Here is a 25,692-nt window from a genome sequence, read left to right on the forward strand (position 1 = left end):
ATGTGCAGCAGCCACGTTTCCAGCTCGCAATTTCTCAGTCGGACGCAACCCCACTTTGAACGACGGGCACCCTTCCACCGCGCTGTCTACGCTTCCAAAGGAAGGACGCTGCACGGCGGCCTTATCTACTGAATCTGGTGAGTGATTTAGCTAACAGGGCTTGGTTGAATTCTCCTACTTTTGGGTGTAACACAGCCACAGGAAGTATCAACTGGCGGGAACACGGTGTGGGCTTCTCTCGCATTGTTTAAGTACTTGTTAGAGGAAAATAAAATGTTAACAGACATTGACAGTTACAGATAAATTCGAATAATGCTGCCGTTTATTTTCTGAATTAAAGTTCCATTCGTTCCGTGGAACGGACTTTTTATTTTGGCGGAAGCATTACGATCATTTTTAAGTCAATTAAATAATTTAAAAATCGATATTATGAATTTTTTTTTTTTTTTTTTAGTATGTAGCCGTGTAATAAGCGGTATAATGTGCTGCTAGGTGGTCATTAGGGTGGGGGGGATCCCCGCAGTGTGATCATGGAGCCCGCGGAGGGATCTAGATCTTGCGATAATGCGACCGCATTAAGTGTTCAGTTGATTTACCTCACTTAACTGCAGCACTTCTACGCTACTGCAGTCAGGCAATGTGTGTTTCCCTCGCTTTTGTTAACTTTTACTGAGCGATAGTAGGCTACGAGGTGCAGATAGTTTTAAACAGATAGTGCTGTACTTTTTTCACTTGTTCGTGTTCACTGAAAGACGTAGATTTTTTTTTCACCCAGTTGCTGTTTTTGTCACCTTTCTTTTAGTCGTGTGAGTCGGACACCACCGCACATTAACGCCGGACGCTCGAACCCTGCCACCACAGGCTGTCTCAGGCTTCCATCATAGGGAGAGGAGGGTGGCGCTTGGACGGCTGCTTTGTGCTACTACATCAGGTGAGACGCCATTTAGCTAACATTAGCAACCACATTACGTTATCAGATGTTGTTGATTAACGTCCCTTAAAGGTGGGGTATGTAATTTATTTCAGAAACACTTATTGTTATATTCCATGGAATGCTCTTAACATCCCGATAGCAATGCATATATGAAATGCTTTGACAATAAATACATACAAAATGTTCATCTGTGGAAGCCGTAGCGCTGTAAAAAGCACGACCAATCATTTTAAACCGGCCCGGCTAAAATAGCTGGATGGCTATTTCACCTGGTTCCTTCTAACGGGGACATAGCCCGGTCTCAGGTGTCCCCCCACGGCCTGTGTCCAGCCGTTCCCCCCCCCCACCACACCCCCACCACTCATCCATATATTAACCGATTTTGACAATTCTTGTTGCATTTTTGTCCTCTCTTCTCACTGATAGAATGGCAAACACGACCCACCATCGGAGGGCCTCCACCGGCCTGGTGCCGGTGTCCTGGCGGTCGGTTCCTCCGAACTGCGGGTTCGACTCTGATGGCCGCGAGGGTGTCTCTTCCCGGGCCGGCCGATATGAAGCGTGACCAAGACGCATCGTCTGACTCGGGGGTCCCACCACGGGTCCCGCAGCGGGGTGGAGGTTCCAGGCTGAAACCTCCCCAGGTTTGTTTGTCCTTTTGTGTTCTAAATGTAATGTTCATAAAATGTAGTTATATCCTCATACCTACTTAAATATCTGATTGTATTAAGATATTACTGTGAGAAGTGCACAGAGGCATCTTGAAAAATCAGATGGTGAAGCAAGCAAAAGCTGTGTAAATAAAAAAAATGCACTTATTTGTTTCACCAAGGATGATTTCATTTGACAGTTTTACATGGTTTGTTCTCTTTTGTGTTTCAGGCTTATTGCGAGTTCAACAGAGTGGTGGGGAAAGATCTCAAGGACAACTTCTTCGATGCACTTGACCGTTTCTCTCCGAGCCTGATGGACCTCTTTAGGAAGAAGAAGGGTGTCACTGGCCAATTTCTGTCTGAGCTAAGTCAGACAAAGGTGGGTTTACTTAACATCTGTCTACCCAATCTCTTTCCTCTCTCCTTGTTCCTCTTCTGTCCCTTTGACTTCCTTCTCATCTCTTCTTTTCTCTCATTTGCTGCTCTTGTCCTGTCAATTTAATTGCATCTCTTCATGTGTCATTGTTTCCTCTTTTCCCTTGTTCATTTTGCTTTGCTCTCTTGTTTTGTTTCCTATTCTATTCTTTGGTCAAGAAGAAATTATGTTCTCTCCCTTTTCTATTCTCCCATCATGTCCTCTCCTTTTGTCCTCTCCTTTACTTTCAAGTATATTTGCAATAAAGTAATTGTGTAGAGTTTGTAGAATGTATTTGATGAATATATAACCATTCTTTGTTATCTCCACTATATTCCAGACCACTGAGCCAACAGATGCCTTTGTGTTCGGGGACTGCCAATCATCTTGGGGGATGAGCCTTCTGCCTTCTTCAAGACCTGCACCGTAAGTGACTTTAACCCTTGTGTTATGTTCACATTTTGCACCCTTTGGTAAGTTTTGGGTGAAATTGACCCGGGACATATTTCAGAGTTTAAAAAAATACAGAACTAAATGTAACTTACACTATTCCTTATATATATTGTCTTTAACTAATTCACCAACAATATAAATGAAATATGATATGTTTTTTAAATATGTATGATGCTTTTCATTATAAACAGTGGAAGCTACTTTTTGGTGGACGATGTAGAATGATCTGTCACTCTTTATTTCTCTGTTAGGATGCGGCTGATAAGGAGGTGTACAGTCAAACTCCACTGGGAATCCTCTGTGTCGGAGAAAATCCTCAGCTGGGTGAAATTGCCATCTAGTGTGGCAATCGTCTTGGAGGGGAATGTGGTGATGGATGGACCGGCTAACCTGCCTCAAGCCTTCTGTGTCCTGTTCAGACTCATTTATGCCCTGCAACTGGAGTGCATGAAAAACACTTTCCACTTTGTTCAGCAGGTGATGTTAAAACTTGGTAAAGTTGAGCTGGCACCCAAAATTCAGACTTTGACAAATCAGCTTACATTGTGAAACGGGGTTCTGAAAAGTTGGCTACTGTTACATATGGCAAGTATTTAGGCTTCCATATTGCATTTTGTTGTTGTTGCATGTTTGCACTGTTTGACCTATTAAGCTTGTTGGCATTTCCATTTGTGTTTTATTCTATAAACTACTGACAACATCGCTCCCAAAAGCCATTTAGAGCATTTATTTGCAGAAAATTACAACTGGTCAGAATAACAGAGAAAATGCTGTGTTTTTTGGTGGAATAACCCAGATGTTTCAATAACAGCTTTCAATGCGTCTTGGTTGCTCGCCACCAGTCTGTCACATTGTTGCTGGGTGACTTTATGTCTCTCCTGGCACACAAACTCAAGCAGCAATGTGAAAGGTGTTGCAGAGCCAAGACGCATGAAAGCTGTGATTGAAAATCTGGGTTGTTCCACCAATGACTGATTCCTGAGCCCTTCCTATGTTAAAACATTAGTATTGTGTTGTTGAAAAATGAATTTTAAATTGTTTTCTTTGCACTATTCGAGGTCTGAAAACACTCCATCTTTTTTGGTTACTTTGAACATTTGGTATTTTTTGTAAATAAACGCTCTAAATGAGAATATTTGGAGTTTGGGATAAATGTCGTCAGTCATTAATTTATAGAATAAAACACAAATGTTAATCCAGTTTTTACCAATAGTAAAACGAGAGAAACTGATAATTTTACAGAGGTCTCTTAATTTTTTCAGAGCTCTACATAAATATATAGATCTATATATCTATTTGTATAGATATATAACTATATATCTTTATATATATAGAGAGATTGCTATTGTTTCATGTGAAAAATGTTCTCAGGAAAATGTATGGTACAATATGTTTGCCACAGTTTGTATAGGAAGCTCAATTTCATTGTATCCAAATGAAACACTCAAGTTTTAATAAAAGGTCAAACTTTATTTTTGTGTCTTTTTTGTAGTTGACGGAATCAAAAATATAAATACGAAATGTAACCACTTTCAACTAAAAATTCTAAGTTAAATAATTGGAAAAAAACAATTGATATTACACAATATTTTAAGTAAAATCAACTTCACATGAAGTGCATTGTACTTCAAATAACAATTCCAGTCCTTGAATAATTTAAGTTAAATTCACTCAAGTTTTCCTAATGCGTTACTTAAAAAAATAGAAAGTGGTTGACTTAAAAATGTAAGTAAAATCAACTTGAAGTGGATTGTACTTCAAATAACAATTAAAGTCCTTGATTAATTTAAGTTTAATTTACTCAAGTTTTCATAATGCTTTACTTAAATTTTTAAAGGCAACCACTTTACGCTATTTTTTTAAGTAGATTCAACTTATCCGGGCTTACAGTGTAGCAGCAATACCCAAGGCCGTAGACCTATGCCGTGGGAAAAGAGAGTGGGTCGAAGGTTGAATACCTAAGCAAATTAATCCCTAACAAATACAAATATGAACCTGGAAATGAGCAGAATAGGTCCTCTTTAAATTAGGTTGATGTGTAAAATCTGTGTACTGTCCCTTTAAGTCCTAGATCTGTTGTAGATCTGCTGTATCCTTTTTGGATGTTTTGGAAATGAAGGTAAAGAGAAGTGCTGCTGACGGGAAGAGAAATAGGACGGAGATGGAGAGCATTATTTCCAACAGGATATTGGGGAAGACGTGTGAGGGGAAAAAAGAACCAAAGGGAGAAAGGTGGGGGGGGCTGACAAGGACAGATAAGGAGTGAGGGAAGGAGGTATAGAGAGGGAAAGAAAGAGGTGGAGAATTGTTAGTGACAGCGAGGTGAAAAAGGACAGAGGTGGAGAAGGAGGAAGATGGTGAAGTGCTGTAGGAGAGGAAGCTGCGGATAGAGTGACACGGAGAGAAAAGTCAGAAGCAAAGGTATGACATTCACTTTGACAGGTGAGGTGAGGAAGTGTGTGTGTGTGAGGGAGTGTATATAGGTGCAAAGTTGCGTATAGGTCTGAGTATGTGTGTGTGTGTGGGTGTGTGTGTGTGTGTGTGTGTGTGTGTGTGTGTGAGGGAGTGTATATAGGTGCAAAGTTGCGTATAGGTCTGAGTATGTGTGTGTGTGTATAGTAAATTGGTGCTGACAAGGCTAGCAGGTTGTGACATTAATTAGCTCGCCTCAGTGATGGCTGAAACGTAATCTCCCAGAGAAAGGAGACACCAGGGGGGGGACATCAAAAACACACACACACACACCTACACACTGTCTTTCTGACCTCACCTCGCTTCCTGTGACTGGGGATGAAGGGTAGACATGGCTAGGGTTACTGTCCTAATGTGGACAAGATGTGTGTGATTGTGAATCTGCATCTGTGTGTGAGAAAGAAGTCTGTCTTCTGCAACTTTAAAACTTTTCTTTCCTTCGTTTCACCACCAGAATTAAAAACAGCACTGTCAAAGAATGTGGAACACTTCATCAGCATTTTATGGATCTGTTTTCCACTTTTAATTTGATTGATGATTAATAAAGATTGTTATCGTCCCTATGAGGGAGTGACGGAAACATTAATCATAACCACAAGAATGAATACACAAAATTAGAGGGCTTCAAATCAAAGAATACAAATATTGGAGCCCCGCTGAGTTGGCAATAAGGCAGTGTTTAAACTTCAAATGCTAATGGTTTTTTTCTCCGTCCCATATATTGGTCATTGTCTATGCACTTTAGGTAAAACAACACATTTTGACATCTCTTAAATTACCACTTTCAAATCCTATCTATCTGTAAAGATGTCATCTCAAGTTGCCGGTCTCTCATTATGTTGGTTGTTTTGTATATAACTCGATAATTACAAATCACTGTTCTGGGAAAGAGATCCTTCTTCTGTTGCTCTGTTGCTTTTAACTCTTTTTTATGCAATTTGGAAGACATATTTCAAACTAACAAAATAATGCAGAAAACGTATAGCAGGTTTAACAACCACCAAGATGACCAGAACATGCATCCACCGTGCAACCGGCAACATATTGATACTAGAAAGTGGGATAATCTGAGAGACGATATATATATCGTCCCTATCTCTGTTTCTTATCCTATATCTAGAACTGCTCGGGTCTTGATAGATTGAGTGGGGAAGTTCATGAGATCTTTCTAGAGGGTTATCGAGAATAACTTTTATCCAATGACCTTTCCCCTCTCTGTCTGTGTCTGTGTATTCTCTTGTTCCGATTAACCCAGCCAAATCTGTGTTCTTGTTTTGTATCTATATCTACGCCGGGATCCGGAGTCGAGGCTGATCCTCTTGCTGTAGTCCTGTGTCTTGGATCCTCTATCCTGAGTTCTGGATTAAGTCGTGGACTTCGGGTCGTGGCTGAACCTGTCTCTGCGGTCCTGCCTTGGGTCTCGTCATGCTGCTTCCCTGATGGCTTCCACAGGATTGTAGCTGACATCCTCGTGGATTCATCTTCTTATTACAGAATCATGCATTTCCTAACATTCGGTCTATATGCTGTAAAATGTATTATCTCTTGGATTTCCACACGGCATCTATTGCACGTCTGTCCGTCCTGGGAGAGGGATCCCTCCTCTGTTGCTCTCCCTGAGGTTTCTCCCATGTTCCCTTAAACTGTGGGTTTTCTCTGGAAGGTTTTCCTTGTACGATGTGAGGGTCTAAGGACAGAGGGTCTAAGGACAGAGGGTCTAAGGATAGAGGGTCTAAGGACAGAGGGTCTAAGGATAGAGGGTCTAAGGACAGAGGGTCTAAGGATAGAGGGTGTTGTTTTTCTCATACTGATATTCTGAACAATCTGTGCTGTTGTATTTGCTGTAAAGAGTCTCTACTGTAGGCTATTTTTATTATATGTTCAGCACTTTGGCTCCACCAAAAATCGTTTATAAATTTGCTATATAAATAAAACTTGATTTGATATGATATATGTTTCCTATAGTATAGGCACAGAGAAACTATGGTATGGTTGAGCTTTCGTAATATTATGTATATGGCAAATAACTCGCTAGGTTTGAGATGAGGTAGCTGCTGTAAAAGTCTTGTTTAAGTTTAGACTGAGAAGGTTTTTCGCAGGGTGCAGAATTGTCTAGAAGAACATAATTAGTTACGTGAGTATGGGCAAACAAACAAACAGCCGAACCACTTCTTTTGCTTCATTTTGGTAAAACGTAGGCGGCATTTATGCACATAGATATGAAGTAAAAGGCAGTCTCCTCTCATGAAGCTGTAGTCACTTTCTTCTTGTCATAATTTAAACTGTTTTAATACTTCATCGGTGGCTTGAAAAGCAAATGAGGTGAATCTTTAGTAGGCTGTTTTGATAATGTGATCAGCTGTGCTTGAACCCAAGTCTTTGATTTGTTCTACGGGTGTGTTTCTGTGTCAACGGCCTGGTTATGCTGATGGTTTTGCAGCATATTTTGGGTGGTCCTAATCAAGCACTGGAAAAAATGCTGCTCCATAAACAAGTTAAACATGAATGAAAACAAGGTGTTTTCACTTGGAATAAATACAAAAACCTGCCAATAGAACAAGTGAACATTTGCTTGGTAAGATTCCTTGAAGAACGGATAATTAGATCAATCAGATCTTGTAGCTGGGAGAACTAATGTGAGCTATATTTGACCAGAATCAGGACATGTTGTGTTACAAAACAAGCCGCAAATGCTCAAAAGTGTTTTTGTTCTCTTGGTGATTTTCCAATAAATGTGAAAAAAAGGTGTTTCATCTGAGATACAACTCAATATAAGATTATTGGACTTAAAGGTAGGGTAGGTAAGAATGGAGAAACCAGCTCGAGTGCGCTAGAATTTGAAAGTACGCAGCCGAAAACAATCTGCCCCTTCCTTCAGACTTCCTCACAGAGCCCCTCCTCCAACACACACGAACGCGCACATGACCAATGAGGGCACGAGATCAGTTTGTGCCCAGATGGAAGGCTGACAGGCAGGTAGGCCATCCAGTTACTTTAGCCGGCTCAGATGATTGGTCGTGCTTTTTACAGCGCCACGGCTTCCACAGATGAACTATTTGTATATATTTATTGTCAAAGCATTTAATTTATTCATTGCTATCGGGATGTTAAGAGCATTCCATGGAATATAACAAAAAGTGTTTCTGAAGTGAATTACCTACCATACCTTTAAATGTCAGCTGAAAGAGCAGTGAAATGAAAGACCTCTGAATTTTCTGTAAAGATATTAACAGTACTTAATGTCAGCTTAGTAAACAAAAAAACATTAGCTAACAGACTAATTTCCACCAGTCATGGACCACACCCACCTTTTCTTGTGAAAAACTGGGTGACATACTGTCGACCTTTAGTCCCTCTCTCTTGTCTTTCTCTCCTTTCTCTTCTTTTCTTAGAGCCTGACTTTGTTGGTCGTTGAAACATGGTACAACACACTTACGTAGGCTAAGTACTAGCATCCCTCCTCACATGCTTTCACTCTCTGCAAGTGCTGGTGACGCACCGCGTTTGGAGGCAGGACCAAACCATTACATGTAAATAGAAGGGGGTGTACAGAGGCTTTGGGTAATTAACTTTTGGAAGAAAATAAGTTAAATGAATCGTAAGTTTAGTGAGTAATTTATCAATATAACGTTCTATTAATATTAATTATTGAGGATTGATGAAAGGTTACTTACATTTTTTTTCTTAATGTTCTAAACATTTTGGGGCCCCTGTCAGTCACGGGCCCTTAGAATCGTCCTAACTTTTCTTACGGCGCCCCTGGGTGTAAAGATATATTCTGACAGATATACTTGGCAAGATTTTTTGTTTTTGTAGTGCGGTGAGTCAATTGCTGTTGTTCTTTCCATTTAAGGTTTAAGAGCACATTCCCTGTTGGTTCGTTTGAGCGCGTTTGAGTGTGACTAACTCTTTATTTTAAGGTTACGGTTGCATTTCTTCCCTGAGCTGTTGTCTCTTCCCAGTGGATCCTCTCAGGTGAGCTGCATTGCTCAACGAGGTGCACCTGTCTGTAATGAACAAAGTGCTAAGAGCTCCTGTGCAGCAGCAGAAGGGATAAGACAAGTCCAGAAGCACCACACACTCCATTTACCTTTCTGTACTGAATGAAGAATACCACTTGATCAAAAGCAACAGCCCATACACGCTATCAGGGGAGGTGCTGTGCCACGTGCAGTTACTCTGGCACATGGCAAATCATTGAGATGCCACCAAGGTTCCCCACATTTAAAAAGGGGGGTTTGACAAATAACTTGAGAATAAAACAGTCTTTCAGCTTTTTAAGGGTGCGCTCGACCACTCCTAAATGTTCTCTCTGAAAGACGAGAACAATTTGAACTTACACGAACAAAAAAAGGATATTTTTTCAGATATCGCTTCATGCAGGTGGCCAAAAGTATAACAATGAATACTTTTAGATAATTGTTTATTTTCTTTGGGCAGAGGGGTCACATGCCTGGTATTGGATCAACATTTGTTTTGCAGTGTTGATATTAATAGCAATACATGTGTCTGTATGATTAAACATGATAACATTTAAAGTCAAAAGGAAGTGTCCTTCGACAGTGAAACATACAATACACTTAAGACACAGTACAATAAATATAAATAGTGCAAAAATAATGGTTAAAGTAAAATGCGGACATTTTTATTGTGTCAAAATTCCGCAAAGTGATGCATTCAAGGTATGGACTCCATGCAGGAAGTGAGCAAGGCCAAACTAAATACACTCACACACACACTCTGGCCCTTTCTCATTTCTCTAACTCCCCTCCTCGACTCCTATCCTCGATACTTAGTCCCGCCCACAGGAGATGCGAGCGGAGGACTGAGGAGGGGAGCCGAGGAGAGAGGAGGGGAACCGAGGAGAGAGGAGGGGAAGCAGCAGGCGGTTAGAGAAATGAGAACTCCTCTCCTCTGAGCGGTCATTTTAAAGAGACGTCCATTAATGATGACAGGAGGCACAGCAGCCCTCTGTCTGATGGACAGATGTGTTCATGACCACTTCTATATTTACTTTTAATTCATTCACAGTGCGGTATAATGAGACAATAACAGGCTACAGATGCGGACACACACACACACACACACACACACACACACACACACACACACACACACACACACACACACACACACACACACATATATATGTATATATTTATATAAATATATACAATTTCAGAATCAAACAGAGCACTCTCATAATAACGTAACACTATCAGAGACTGGATATATCCCCCCCCCCCTCTCTGGTCGCTGCAATGAGGAAAATAAATTACGGGCCAAAAGTTTGATTTACAAGTAGGCATATTAAAAGTAAGCAGAGGACACCAAACCAACTGAGACATGTCTGTCCGCTGCATCTACTGTACACACACACTGTACCACACACACACACACACACACACACACACACACACACACACACACACACACACACACACACACACACACACACACACACACACACACACACACACATAAATCAGGCTACAGCCGTTGTGTATTTTATTGTGAAGCACTAAATGGTTTTAGAAAAATATGGACTCTTTGTTTGTAGATATCTACTAAACTAAAGCAAATAAAGAAAGTAGGCCTGTTATACTGAGTGATATATATTATACACACTGCTCTGCTTTCTGTACCTCACAGCTGTTCTCACTGTAAACATCGCGTCGCGATGAAAGCAGTTTCTAAATTAATATCCAGGGGATGCATGCAGAGCTGTCATTGGCTGAGATAAGTCCGGCCGTGCGTCACGACTATTTGAAACATCTCTGTTGCCGGAAATGCATCCACGAAGGAGCCGTGGAGGACCGTGGAGGACCCATCAGTGTCTCCTCGGTTAGAGCTCCTCCAGAGAGCCTCCTCGACGCTCGATCCTCGGTCCTCGAAGTGCATTTAGAGAAATGAGATGTCCTTCAACATGGCGCGCTGAAATTCATTTCCGGGTCACTACCGGAGGACCGAGGAGTCGAGGAAGGGGATTTGATGAAATGAGAAAGGGCCACACACACACACACACACACACACATTCTTTGTCCTCAAGCGACTTACAGTCAACAGTGGTGGATGACATTGAATGTGTGAAACCCTTGGTCTGCAGGGATCACATGTCCCACTCTCACATAAACACGCGTGACAACACACACGCCTGTGACAGCGTGTGTACGGTGAAGAAGGTCAGAGGGTAACGAAGAGACAGAGAGCAACATGGAGACCGAAGGAGAGAGAGAGGGACACACAGGGACCAGAGATGGCAAACGTTCACACATCCTTCACTCAAGTATAAGTACAGATACTCGTGTTTAAAAATACTCTGGTAAAAGTAGAAGTACTGACTAAACTTCTTTACTCAAGTCAAAGTAAAGAGGCTTTGAAATGTACTTCAGTAAAAAGTACCCATAACTAGCAGCTGCTTTAAAGAGTACCTGACCTCCCAAAGTTTATATTAATAGAACAATCATGTCATTGTTAGCTAATGAATGTTTCCATGCTGAACAACGGCAACATGACAACGTTTCCATTGGTCCCTCTTCTTTAGAGAAGACCAGGAAATGATGGATACACGGATCGTGTTCAAATCAATAGGCACGCAATGACTCTAAAGAATAATGACCACGCCCCAAACACACATTCAGACTAAAGGAACCAGCTGTTTGGAAAATGAGAGAAGTAGAAAGTACAAGTATTTGGGTTCAACATGTGAGAAGTAGAAAGTACAGGTATTTGGGTTCAACATGTAAGAAGTAGAAAGTACAGGTGTTTGTGTTCAACATGTAAGAAGTAGAAAGTACAGGTATTTGTATTCAACATGTGAGAAGTAGAAAGTACAGGTATTTGTGTTCAAAATGTAGAAGTAGAAAGTTCAGGTATTTGAGTTCAACATGTAAGAAGTAGAAAGTACAGGTATTTGGGTTCAACATGTAAGAAGTAGAAAGTACAGGTATTTGTGTTCAACATGTAAGAAGTAGAAAGTACAGGTATTTGTGTTCAACATGTGAGAAGTAGAAAGTACAGGTATTTGTGTTCAAAATGTAGAAGTAGAAAGTACAGGTATTTGGGTTCAACATGTAAGAAGTAGAAAGTACAGGTATTTGAGTTCAACATGTAAGAAGTAGAAAGTACAGGTATTTGAGTTAAACATGTGAGAAGTAGAAAGTACAGGTATTTGGGTTCAACATGTAAGAAGTAGAAAGTACAGGTATTTGAGTTCAACATGTAAGAAGTAGAAAGTACAGGTATTTGAGTTCAACATGTGAGAAGTAGAAAGTACAGGTATTTGAGTTCAACATGTAAGAAGTAGAAAGTACAGGTATTTGAGTTAAACATGTAAGAAGTAGAAAGTACAGGTATTTGGGTTCAACATGTAAGAAGTAGAAAGTACAGGTATTTGAGTTCAACATGTAAGAAGTAGAAAGTACAGGTATTTGAGTTCAACATGTGAGAAGTAGAAAGTACAGGTATTTGAGTTCAACATGTAAGAAGTAGAAAGTACAGGTATTTGGGTTCAACATGTAAGAAGTCAAAGTAAAAAGTCGTCAGAAAAATAAGTAGTGGAGTATTGATACCAGAAAAATGTACTTAAGTACAGTAACGAAGTATTTGTACTCCACTACTTCCCACCTCTGACAGGGAGAGAGAGAGGGAGAGAGAGAGGGAGAGAGAGAGGGAGAGAGAGGTAGCCTTTCATTCAGGAGTCTGAGAACGTGCAGGACTCAGACATACACAAGCAGTTAGCTGTGTTTACAAAAGCCAGCAGCAGAACCAATGCAAACCATACGCATTGCACATACACCAGGCAGAGTGTGTGTGTGTGTGTGTGTGTGTGTGTGTGTGTGTGTGTGTGTGTGTGTGTGTGTGTGTGTGTGTGTGTGTGTGTGTGTGTGTGTGTGTGTGTGTCGTGCCAAAGCAGCAGGTCTTAATGCAGCAAAGGCAAAATAGAGCTGATGTTTTTTAAAACGTGCATACCCCAGAGAGCACAATCCCTCCCCGGTTTCTGTCGTATTGGCGTCTGGCTTTGGTTCTCATCCATCCAGCTTCCTGTGGGTCCGAAACCACTGCCACATTTCACAGACTGCGTCCCCGCCGTGCCACAGATAAATCTGTTTTGAGTTGCCTTTCATCGCGTCCAAACATTACCACATGAGAATCTGCGAGGGTGAGAGGATAGTGATGCACAGAACCGGGGTGTTAAAGAGTTAAATATCACATGTGACAACACAGGTGTAATACATCCACACACAGATGCTCACTCACACTCACAGTGTGAATGCAGTGAGAAGCTGAAGTGGATCAAAGACGGCACATTGTACACAGGCAGAGACAAAGCATAGGCTAGTGATTATCATTGACGTTTTTTTTCACTGTTTATTTATCTCTGACTTTAACAAAGTACAGCTTGAAGGTTCATTGTTGAGGTAATCGTTGAGTTATGAGTTAACTTTAATTGATCTGATAAAGTTGGTCAAACATTTTGTGATTTTGTAACTCCTGTCTTAGCTGTGTCTATATTCACATACTTGTTTACTTTCATTTGATATTTTGAGTGTATCCCAATGCAAAGTATGGCAATATGCTGTGTAATATAAATACCCAGATGGCGCACTCTTTACTGTCTAACATTTAAGTGAGGAACACTGAACAGTTGCCATCTTGGGTAGATTACAGAAGTTGCAGTAGCTCCTGTAAACACAGCGAGTGTTTTCTCTCTGCATTATTTCATGAACGCAACACTATACTGGTACAGTACAACAGCGACAGTGCACATTCATTAACATTTCTGTAAATGTGCCAGAGTTAGCCAAGAGGCTATTTTTTCATCTGTAGTCCCTGGACAGATTTTGTAAATCAACCTAAAACACATTTCAGCATGACCTTTCAGGATGACACTCTATTTTCCGAATAAAGGAATCAAGATGTGGCTAAAAACTGTCGAAACACAAGTGGATCTTGTGATCAGATGTTTGTCTAAAAATTAGGGCTGTCAAACGATTACAAATTTTAATCAGATTAATCACAGCTTAAAAATTAATTAATCATGATTAATCACCATTCGAACTATGTCCAAAATATGCCATTTATTTATGTATATTGTTGTGGGAATGGAAAGATAAATGAAAGAAGGCGGATATATCCATTTAACATACAGTATCTATGTTTATTATAACATTTTTCTGCGTGTCAAAATGAAAGACAACCCACACACCTATCAATCATCAAACCGTGGGGTCTTAATTCATTACGTGTTGATTTCTATCAACGGGGGAGTACTTCAGGAAAGTCGACGGGGGGGGGGGGGGGCGGCGGCTAGTGGAGTACTTCGTGACCACAGAGTGTGAACGTTGTGATCAGCTGTTTTAGCGCAGTTCTCCAGTGAAGGGGGGGAGTCTCCCTCCGCAGCCGGTTGGCGTAGTTTTGGCACAATTCCGTTGTACAGACCGACGTTAACAGCAGCCCTGTCTGTGCACACGGAGAGCGACTCTGTCGTCCGGTGATCTAACCGCCTTCTGGAAAAGCTTCACAAGTACGTCGGTACGCAAATGCGCTTTGTGACACAAGTGACGGTACGCATTTCAGAGAGATTACGCACATAACCTGCGTACCAGTTATGTGCACCCCTGTACTACAGCAAAAGTATTCTCCGTCGGGACTTCCTGCAACAACACCACGCCGTTATCAAAGATGTTCTATTGAGAAGACGATCACTACGTGACAAAAGTTTTCAAAACCGTGGCTACTGAAATCAATCTTACTAACTGCTGTCTGTGCAATTTACTACGCGCGAGTTGGCAGACTTTATTTTGCTTACTTTAACACCATTTTTCATGGTGGGGCTAAGCCATTTCTGGTGTAGCCTACCCCAGCCATACCCTGGCGCTGCCACTGGTGGCACGTATGGGGCGGGCCATTCTGCACATGCGTTAAATGCGTTAAATATTTTAACGCAATTAATTCAAAAAATTAATTACCGCCGTTAACGCGATAATTTTGACAGCACTACTAAAAATCGAATTTAACCAGATGCCAGATCAAAGGTTATGTGTAAGGATCTATGACACACTAACAACGGTAGGCTACGGTATGAGGATTTAGGGTGCGTTCACACCTGCCTTGTATAGTCCGGTTGAATCGAACCCTGGTGCGTTTAGCCGCGTGGTGCGGTTCGTTTGGGTCAGTGTGAACACAATCCGAGACCTCTGAAGTGAATTAAAGAACCGGACTCTGGTCCGCTAAAATAGGTGGTCTCGGAGCACTTGCTTGCGAACTCTGGAGCGGTTCATTGCTGATGTGAAGACAGTCCGCACCAAAACATAGGAAGCGTAGTATTTACGTGTCACAAGAACGTGGATATCTTCAAAAATCTTTAGCGAAAGAGTCTTTCAAGGCATCCGCGGTTGTTTAGAAGGTTCGGTTTGCGTTCAGACGGGCAAAACTCAAACGGACGATAAAGTCATGTGCACGGAAATGCTGTTTAACCATTGGTCAGACATTAAGGGGGTATGTGAAGCTGACCGTTGAGCGGCCCACACCAAGCAAGGAGGCAGAGGCAGAACGTCCAAAATACAACCTGGTGTGGGCATTTATTAAGTCAGGAACACATGACACACAGCCTCAATCCTGCTGTTCTCCTTGCACACATCCTGCAGCCACAAGGATCTCACACATCCTACCAGCCTCTCAACAGACAGGGCAACAGACCCTAAATACACCCACTCTAATCAGCACAACAAGACACAGGTGAGGGGGGAGGAGACAACACAGGACACCAGGTGCACACAATCATCAGCCACAGACAACATATTATTTGCACTTGCTCAATAATTAGTATGAATTATGTGCAAATATGTAATGTCAACTGTACTGTGCAATCACGCTAATAAAGTGCAATATTACCCGGCCTGAAGCCGTCAGTCCATAGTGACGAAGTTACCTTCGTCACAGGGTAAAAACGCAAATCCCGGCAATTTCTACCGGAGCCTCCGCCATGGAGCATCGGCACTTTCGGCAGGTTATTCTCATGCTGCTGTTAATCTGGAGATCAACAGACACTAGCGGCCCGCGCATATGATTATATAATCAGACAACGTCCGTTAAAAAACATTATAACACAATGAGAGACGTTCTGCAGTCAGGAGGGGCGTTTCACCGACGACAGGTGTTCTTACTTTTATGTAGCTGACGGAGAACTTTTACTTTACACGACACTGTTCAACACTTCATTCTGCTTCACTCTTTAACTAAACAACCGCGGATATCTTCAAAGACTCTTTCGCTAAAGATTTTGAAGATATCCAAGTTCTTGTGACACGTAAATACTACGCTTCCTATGTTTTGGTGCGGACTGCGTTCAGACCAGCAATGAACCGCTCCAGAGTTCACTAGCAAGCGCTCCGAGACCACCTATTTTAGCGGACCAGAGTCCGTTTGTTTAGTTCACTTCAGAGGTCTCGGACTGTGTTCACACCGACCCAAATGAACCGCACCAAGCGGCTAAACGCACCAGGGTTCGATTCAACCGGACTATACAAGGCAGGTGTGAACGCACCCTTAGTTAAGTTAAGGGTTTTTTCATGGGGTGTTTTGGCACTTTTATTAGCATATTCCTTCAAAAACGTCATATTTGAACCCAACGTACTTTGGTTTAACCATCTCAAAAAGCATGATCCCAAACATAACAAAAGCCTCATAAAACATTTCAAGGGGGGGGGGGGGGGGGGGGGGGGGGACACAAACTCTGTCCCAGATCACAACAGCAGAATCACATACTGCCTGCGGTACGAAGGCAGAACATTAGCTCTGCTCAGGCTGCAGCTTTGACTTGGTCAATTTCATGCTTTTCTTTTCTTGGGAGGGGAGCGGGACCCAAATCCAAAGTGTTTGGGAACATTGGGTGTAGCCGCTGGTTCAAATGCAGAGCTGAAATGGGCTCAATTTCAAATTGTGTGTGTGTAAAGTGTCTGGCTCTTTCTATGCCTGGCAGTTGATTTCTGAGGTACTTGGCACTTGGTCTATCCCCCACTCCTCTACTTCTTGGACTTTCCTTATGCAGTTGGTTCCCTTTGGCCCTCTTTACCTCGAATGCCACAACATTTCCACCACATTTAGTGTCTCTATTTTTTCTAAGTGTTCTTTTTTTCACCTCTCTTCTCCTCTTTCACTTCCTCTCAGCCTACAGTAAGTATATCTTTTACCCACTATCCCTTTCAGCCCTCACTATGTTGACTGTTTTACCTTTCAATCTCTCTTGTGCTATATTCCCCGTGGAGTAGGCCTATGGACAGTGCTGTGTGTGCATCGTTTGTTTTTGTTTTTTGTGTGTGTGTGTGTGTGTGTGTGTGTGTGTGTGTTTGTTTGTGATAGTCTCACTCGGGAATAAAAAAAAGATAGAGATAAGGAAGAATATTGTAAGCTAGAGTTAAGTGTGTGTGTGTCTGACATGGGCAGGAAAAAAAGAACGAGAGAGATAAGAAAAAAGATTGGAAGCTGGATCAAAGTGTGCGTGTGTGTGTGTGTTTGTGTGAGAGAGAGGGAGGTTGAGTACATTATTAAAATTATACTCATGTGAGTGTGTGTGTGTGTGTGTGTGTGTGTGTGTTGTCCCACTATATACTGTATGACCGCTGAATGAAATGCGACCTAATGAGATATAAGCTGTCCGTGTTGCCGAGGTGTGTGTATAGTATATCCCGTGTACTGTATAAAGTATACTGTCTGTGTAGTATATTGTGTAGTCATCACTATATGCCCGTGTGTGTGTGTGTGTGTTGCCTGAACCCCCCGGGCTGTTTGCAGCAGCGAAGCAGTATTTTAGCTAACAACTGCATATGGACGGAGAGAGACATCTCACTTCTCCTTCTGACACTCCAGCCTGGAGGCAGGACAGAGGGAAGCTGACACACACACACACACACACACACACACACACACACACACACACACACACACACACACACACACACACACACACACACACACACACACACACACACACACACACACACACACACACACACACACACACACACACTAACTAGACCCAGGAGACAGGCAGTGTGAGGGATGAAGATACACACGGTAAAATCAGATAAATAACGACATAGATAGAGACAAATGTTTTAGATACGACAGTCAAGTAAAGACAGATTATGATGATATTCAAAATAGAGGCCTGATGTTTATGTTGAAGTAAAGTGACGACGCTCAAATATGTGATTGCGTGTCGTATGGGAAGTGCACCAACCTTCAAAAGAATACTTGTTTTACTGTAAGTCCTTGAATTGACAGTCCAATATGAATCTTCACTCTGGATTTAAACAACAAACCAAATGACTATTACTAATATTAGTTTATAATACTATGTAATGATGGAAACATTACAGCTGTCATCATATACCATGACACCATGACAAGTTGCTGAATTGTAGGGCCATTTTTGTATGTTGTGGGTGTAGCGGCCAAAATCATATAGAAATAAAACAGATAATTAACTTAAAATAATACAGCCGCTGAGGCACTAGTTAGCAGATCTTACGCAGGGCAATGATCCAGGTCCAGACAAGATTCTCCATTTGTGCAGTTTATTCCGATAACAAAGTACAACGAACAGGTTTCCTATATCTCTTTTCTTTAAGCCGTTCCTATGGCTTTCCTTTGTGTGGCTTGAAACACCCTGGTAAAAAACCGTTTGCCTACTAGTGCTCTGGCCCCATCACCCACCTGTCTCCAAATATACACAATTACACCAGGTGCTCTAATCACCCAGTGCCCAAAACATGCCTTCAAAATAAAAGCATAGAAACTACTTTAACTTATGACGCTAACTAAGAATACATATACATAAATGATAATAATAAACACTATAAACAGCAAGAAAATAAATGTTAAACTATTAAATAATATAAAGAGATATATATATAGCTCCAACAGTGGGTTTCTTTTGTATTTCAATCTTTAATTATCTTAAGCTTTTCTTGGCATCAAATACCTTCTTGCCATGTCTTATAATTTGTTGGCTATATCTGTTGCAAATGTTATGTTATCAAACCGAACTGATATTCAATATTATCCCACAAAAATGTATTTATCGTCATTATTGGTGTAGAGTATTGTATAGTAGAGTTTGGATCAAGCTTATGCCAGAAGATGAGTCCCAGCAGTACTTTATTATAATAGATCAACCGTATTTCGTTGTACCTGGTGCGATGACAATAAAGGAATTATATTCTATTCTATTCTATTCGCCCTTCATCTGCCCTTCATCTGCCCTCCTTCATGCGTACGCTTGTTGGAAAATCTCCATCCACCTTGCTCGTACCTTTCGTTCTTCTTTCTGTACTTTTCCTATTCCCCTTTATTTTCTCCTTCACCTTCAGCCACGTCTTCTGCTCATCCCGATGTCCCACGGCTTCTCCAATCTGTCCGCTCCTCTGTTCCGCGCTGCCAGCTGGCCGAGGACAGCGCCCCCTGAGGGGAGGACAGGTGTAGCGGCTCACACTCCACTGAGCAGATACCTGTGGCATCGGGCGGGCACACACCCAACAATGAGAGCATTTGGAGACACTGATATAAGGTACACTAATATCAGGAAGCAAGTAAGTACAAGCAGGAACACAAAGGGATGAACAAGTGAAAGCTGAAAGTACATTTACATTATTTAGATGACACTTTTACCCTTCACCCAAACTTGCTACAGTAACAAAAAGTGCATTTAAACATCAATACCAACACATTTGCAGACACTGATATAAGGTACACCAATATAGGGAAGCAAGTAAGCACAATAGGAAATCAAAGGGATAAAAAAGTGAAACCTGAAAGTACACTTACTCAAGTACTCTTACATTATTTGGATGACACTAAGTTGAAGTTACGAACAAAAGTGCATTTAACCATGAGTATCAATAAGCCAAACCATTGCAAATGCTACTGTATCGGTACATTGCTACTTAAGTACTATGTTGATGTACTTTTACCATAGTTGATTTATTAAGTAGGTACCTTTGTAAATAATCTAATCTAAGTTGTTTGTAACGTTGTAACGTGCTTTTAGTTTAATGTAATGAGTGAGAACCCGCTGCTGCAGATACACGCTTTACAACATCAGGAAGATACGTCCCCAGCTGACCCAGAAAGCGACTCAGGTTCTGGTCCAGGCTCTCGTCATCTCACGCCTAGACTACTGCAACTCCCTCCTGGCTGGTCTACCTGCATGTACCATCCGACCTCTGCAGCTCATCCAGAATGCAGCGGCTCGTCTGGTCTTCAACCTTCCTAAATGTTCCCACACCACTCCGCTCCTCCGCTCCCTTCACTGGCTTCCGGTAACTGCTAGAATCCACTTCAAGACACTGGTACTTGCTTACCGTGCTGCGAATGGATCTGGCCCTTCCTACATCCAGGACATGGTTAAACCGTACACCCCAGCGCGTGCACTACGCTCTGCATCAGCCAAACAACTCGCTGCACCCTCGCTGCGAGGGGGACCCAAGTTGCCATCAGCAAAAACACGTGGGTTTGCTATCCTGGCTCCAAGATGGTGGAATGAGCTCCCCATTGAAATTAGGACAGCAGAGAGCTTACACACCTTCCGGGGGAGTCTGAAAACTCATCTCTTTCGACTCCATCCTCGAGCGATAGAGTTACTAGAGTTTTTGTTAGGAGTTAGGCAAGAAGCCTGTATGTTATTTTAATTGTTTTGTTAGGTACGTTTAGGGCAATTCTGTAGAGAGGATTTGTTTGTTATGTTGGGGTTGTCTCAACTCCTTGGCATCCATTAAATCTACTAAAAGTGATTTCTTCCTTTTGGATTATGATAGTATAAAAGGTCATATGAGGTATTTAATGAATATCAGGAAACAGCCATTCTGCATACTGAGTGCTTATAGTTTTGGTACATTAAGTATATCTTGGTGCCAATACTTTTTTATTTAAGTAAGATGAATGCAAAACATTCCCTTGTAACAGAGTATTTCTTAACCGTGGTATTACTACTTCTACTTAAGTTCAAGATCTGAGTACTTTGTGCACGTCTTTGTTTGGCACATTTTGGACAACTAGCACACCAGGCTTGCTTAATAAACACATGTCTTCCTAAACCCGGATAAAGTAAGCGCCAAGTCTTCTTCCTCTGCTTCTCCACCTACTGTGCAATCTCAGGTCTAGTTATCAAAGCTTCTTTTGCTCTGCCTCAATGCAAGAAAAGGGCAGAGATTGATTCAAATGATTGCTGATAACGTGACGACACTGTCTCCCTCTGCGTATTAACAATCTGCTCGGTCGCGGTCCGTCACAAACACCATCACTCCTCCTGCTGCCGTGTGGGAAGATCATTGTTTGTGATTTATTTACTTTCAATCATTCGGGAAGGAGACAGTGGGAGAAACACGGAGCTCTGTGGGATCAATGTGTCTGTGTTTACTCCGCTCTGTTTGGGTGCTTCTGACACTGCCATCAGCTTCACATAAAAGAAATAGAGAGGGCTTGGTTTGGAACCGGCTTTTCCTCAAGTTGTTCCAACAACAGGATTTTGGGTTTGTGGATGTTTACTGTTTTCAAAAGAGAGAGTCAACTCAAGCAAAGAAATAATCTCCAACTCTTTAACGAAAAACCTGCTCTTTTCCCAATTATCTTTCCTTACTATTGAATTTCACGTTCTGTTTATCCTTCCATTTCAGACTCAGAATAACGTGAAGGCTTGTGTGCATCCGGATAATCAATCCTGATCTCTCGCCAGAAGGAGAAAGATTGATTTGTTATGTCTTGGAGACGCCGTTTGATTTTCCTTTTTTTTGTTGTTTAGAGGCTGAGAGAAAGGCTTGTTTTGTCTCGCCTGTCTCTTCAGCTCAAAGAAACACTGACCCCTAACGAGTCCAGTCAGCGACCTTTTGACCCCGACGACCTGGGCGGCCATTGATCACTCTAACGCACGGATTAGCAATGCACCATGGGATTTGGAGTCCCTGATCAAAGATATTTCTGTGAAGGTTTGCAGGGGTTGCTTTATGGATCTTCCGGGGGAAAAGGACAGATAATCTAGAACAAATTAGCGTCATGAAGCGATAGCCACTGCTTTTGAAGCCCGTGCTAATTTGCTTTGGTGAAATAAACGATAAAGGGAATAAATGTTATCTTAATTGGTGGGTACGATCCTCTTTGATGTGGATCACTGAAGTCCACTGGTTCTCGTGGATGTATAATGAGATCGAAGCAGCTAGCTTTGTTTTTGTGAAGGCGGTAATGTGATCGGAGTGGTTAAGGCAGGCGAGGCTTATGGGTCTTTTCAATCTAAAGTTAGTATGTGCTGTCATGAGGAAAAGAGAAAAGGGGGGGGGGCATTGAAATGGATGTGACGTGAATCCACTCCAAGTCCCTGGGGGGCTGAAAGAGGGAAGAATTAGATTAGTGGAAGAATGCAATCAGTGTGACTACATTACCGAGTATGATGAGAGAGGAAGCGAGGGGAGATGTGAGTGACAAGATGTTGGACGGCAAAACGTTTTCGAGACTGCGCCGTGAATGCCAAAAGAGGGAGAGAGGAGGGGGGGGGGGGATCCATAACTGCAGATGTGATATATCTCTAAAACCAAAGCCAGGGAATTGATGAAGAGGTTCTTTAAATTATATATACCATGCATTTCTCCATAACCTATTCCAGCGGCCTTATTTTCAAGAAAAATCGAATTACCCAACGCAGGAAAAACTTCTGGTCCAACCAAACAACATTATGGAAATGACATATGACTTTGAGGAGACAGAAATCCTTTTTATAACATCGGATCAGAGGAATATATAGGAGGGGGGAAATACCTGGCACAAGTTTCAACATTTTGTCTTTCTGGTTAAATAAAAGAATGAGTGAACAGAGGAGCTGTGAGTTGGTTGGAAAGATCTGCCGAATGAGCGAGAGGTTTCCTTTTACTCTATTTACCCTGACTACAAACCCAATTAGCTCAAATCAGATGCAGTGTTTACACTAGCATCAGGAGATGATTAAGTGAAACCTAGCATTGGAGTCTCACGTTCCACCTCGTCGTCTCTTTTGGATTGTGGGTCTCAAACACACACACACACACACACACACACACACACACACACACACACACACACACACACACACACACACACACACACACACACACACACACACACACACACACACACACACACACACACACACACACACACACACACACACACACACACACATGCAATAACATGCCAGCCAACCAGTGACCAAAAAAACAAAACACTTTTTATAAAATGGGCCCTATATAGTTCCATACAATTGGAAGATATTGTTGTCCAAATACACTGGTTTATTGGTTTGGACCAATGTGTGAAGCATCCCATCCCCACTTTATTGAAGCTATTTGTCCAACTGAAATGCTGGTACTGTTTCAATGAAAGTGACACGTCAAACCTCCTGAGAAAAATACAATGGGCCTCTGGAACAGCAGTGGGTTGCGCTTTGTCCACACAAAACATGGACTCTTTTTGTTAAGAGAGAAAATGTGTTTTCAGTGTGCAATTTTCTAGAGTTATCTTACGAGGTTAGTTTCATTTTATTTTGGTCACCAACCTATAGGTACTTTATGTAACCTTATTAAAGTCCAATTGTAACCGAGGGTAGCAACAGCCGTATATATAAAACATTCAACGGGTGCCTTTTCGTATTTGTGTTCAATACTTTGGTTGGAGCATCATATTTCAGTTAAAATAAGTAAGTACGGTCAGGTACATAAATACATAAATCAGGTACGTTACCTAAAATAAGTCCTAATGTTTACTTGTTGGCGCTTTATGTGTCATAATCCAGTGGTGAACCGTCAGGGCCTTCAAGGTGTTCAGAGAATACCCTGGAACACTCAGATAAAACAAACAACAAATCGATTTAATTATATAAATAAAATGTAATAAAATGTATATAAAATGAATAAATGAGAATGGTACCTGTGTTGTTGATCTGTAATATTACAGTGTTACGTTGATTTGTTTGTCCTTCTCGGACCATGCACTACGCATTTCAGTGGTTTTGTGTTAGAAAAGAAAGCAACCAATCAGATCTTGTTCTGGGTCTCTGGGTAGAATATCCTTCAACCAAGGTATTCTACATCCTTGATCGAATGCCCTGGCCGTTGCTCTGAATGAGAGCGTACGTTCAGACTGACAGTTTGATCAACCAATCATATATTGATTTGTAGCCAATGGGCGTGTTCTTTCAGAGTTCCCCTCGGTTTCAGAGTGTTCTAGAAGGCCCGCTAGTTAACTGGCTCGAGACAGAGGATCTAGATGAATGCGACGAAGCAATTCATGCCGTTTTATTGTTTTTAACGTTGAAATGACAAGTGCAACAGGTGAAGATGAAGTTGTTGCGGAATTGTTGTGAGTACCCTTTTCAAGACGACAATTCGGTGAAAAGACGGACATTATAATGGGTGAGGGGGGGGGGGTGTCTAGTCTACAGAAGGTCCAGTTGTGATAGACACGGTTCGCCACTGTCAATCACACTAAAGGCTGCTGTTCTCTTGTTTTGTATCAATGATCAACCATGTGCTGCAAATAGATTAACTTGTAGCTAAAGCAGACTCCGTCCAACCAGCATCGAAGAGGCTTAAAAGTTAGTTGAGACCAAAAACAGAGCTTGAAGGAAATTGAATATCTAAATTATACTCATGAGCTGAAAACAAAAACCACCCCAGGAATAGAATAATTTCGCAGCGGATCTGCTGGATGTGTAAATAGGTCACTGTTTGCTAACAACTTCGCTGTATCTAATTAAAAGTGGATATCAGGCATGTTTTCCTTGTTTTTGCTGACCGGAAATGACCAAGTGAATTCAGGCTCAAGATTACAATATCTAGCAAACTAGATCAAAGTATTAAAAATACCCGTTATCTGTAGGTTTCGTTGACATAAAGAAGCAGAGGTTTCTGTGAGTCATTACATGAAGAACCAGCACACTGACCAAAATCCCTTAAATTAAACCTTGGTTCTTTATGCATAGCTTAACTCTCAAAATCCAGCCCACTCATTTAATCCCAACATCTGCCCTTTCTACCCCCAACTCCCCACCACTCTGTGCCTACATATATCCAAGTACAACCCCCACCCCCGTATGTAACACATGCCAGCAGTGAAAGCAAACAAAATGGAAGTGAACGGGCAAACATGGATCTGAACACATTGTTTGGTGTCCGGATCTTTTCCGCCTGTGTTGTGGATTTTCCACGGCGGATCAAGTTTGGCTGTTTGGCTCTCCGAGAAACGACCAATCATAACAAATCCCTCGTACATTAACGAAACTATACGTACACGTGCAAAATATGTTACCACATGTGAGCACGATTGCGATTGATGTTCACATATTTTGGGTTAAACAAATGCCATTTGGATTAAACGATCCGTTAAGGAAACGCTGCATGGAAGACATTTTCCATGGCCGCTGTTCATCCTCTTGTAACGTTATCCCATCAACAGCTGCCACTCATAAACCTCTCTATAATGCCCACTCACTGAATATAAACACATAATGAATTCTCAGCTAATTTGTTTCCTCTTATCTTTTTAAATGACACCATGCGAGCTCCTCAGGGAGAATAATGACAGCTTCCTCTTGTGGTTTACATGGTTTACCAGGATCAGAGGCTCTGTGTGTTTGTTTGTGTATGCAACATGTGTGCATGGGAGGGCGGATGGTGTGTATCTAAGTGTGTATCTAAGTGTGTATCTAAGTGTTTATCTAAGTGTGTATCTAAGTGTGTACA

At 41.7% G+C, this 25,692-nt stretch overlaps 1 protein-coding gene across 1 annotated transcript; it reads left to right on the forward strand.

The window, feature by feature from the left end:
* Nucleotides 1-1,475: 1,475 nt before the first annotated feature.
* On the forward strand, nucleotides 1,476-19,499 carry LOC117532991 (the record flags this gene model as incomplete). The annotated part of the gene is made up of 5 exons (XM_034196614.1): nucleotides 1,476-1,578; nucleotides 1,817-1,966; nucleotides 2,343-2,428; nucleotides 2,707-2,932; nucleotides 19,303-19,499. Coding segments are annotated over exons 1-5 (749 nt in total), but the record flags the coding sequence as incomplete, so codon positions are not given.
* Between the last annotated feature and the right edge of the window lie 6,193 nt (nucleotides 19,500-25,692).

Source organism: Gymnodraco acuticeps, unplaced genomic scaffold (assembly GCF_902827175.1).
Source record: "Gymnodraco acuticeps unplaced genomic scaffold, fGymAcu1.1, whole genome shotgun sequence".
In the NCBI taxonomy this organism is placed as follows: domain Eukaryota; kingdom Metazoa; phylum Chordata; class Actinopteri; order Perciformes; family Bathydraconidae; genus Gymnodraco; species Gymnodraco acuticeps.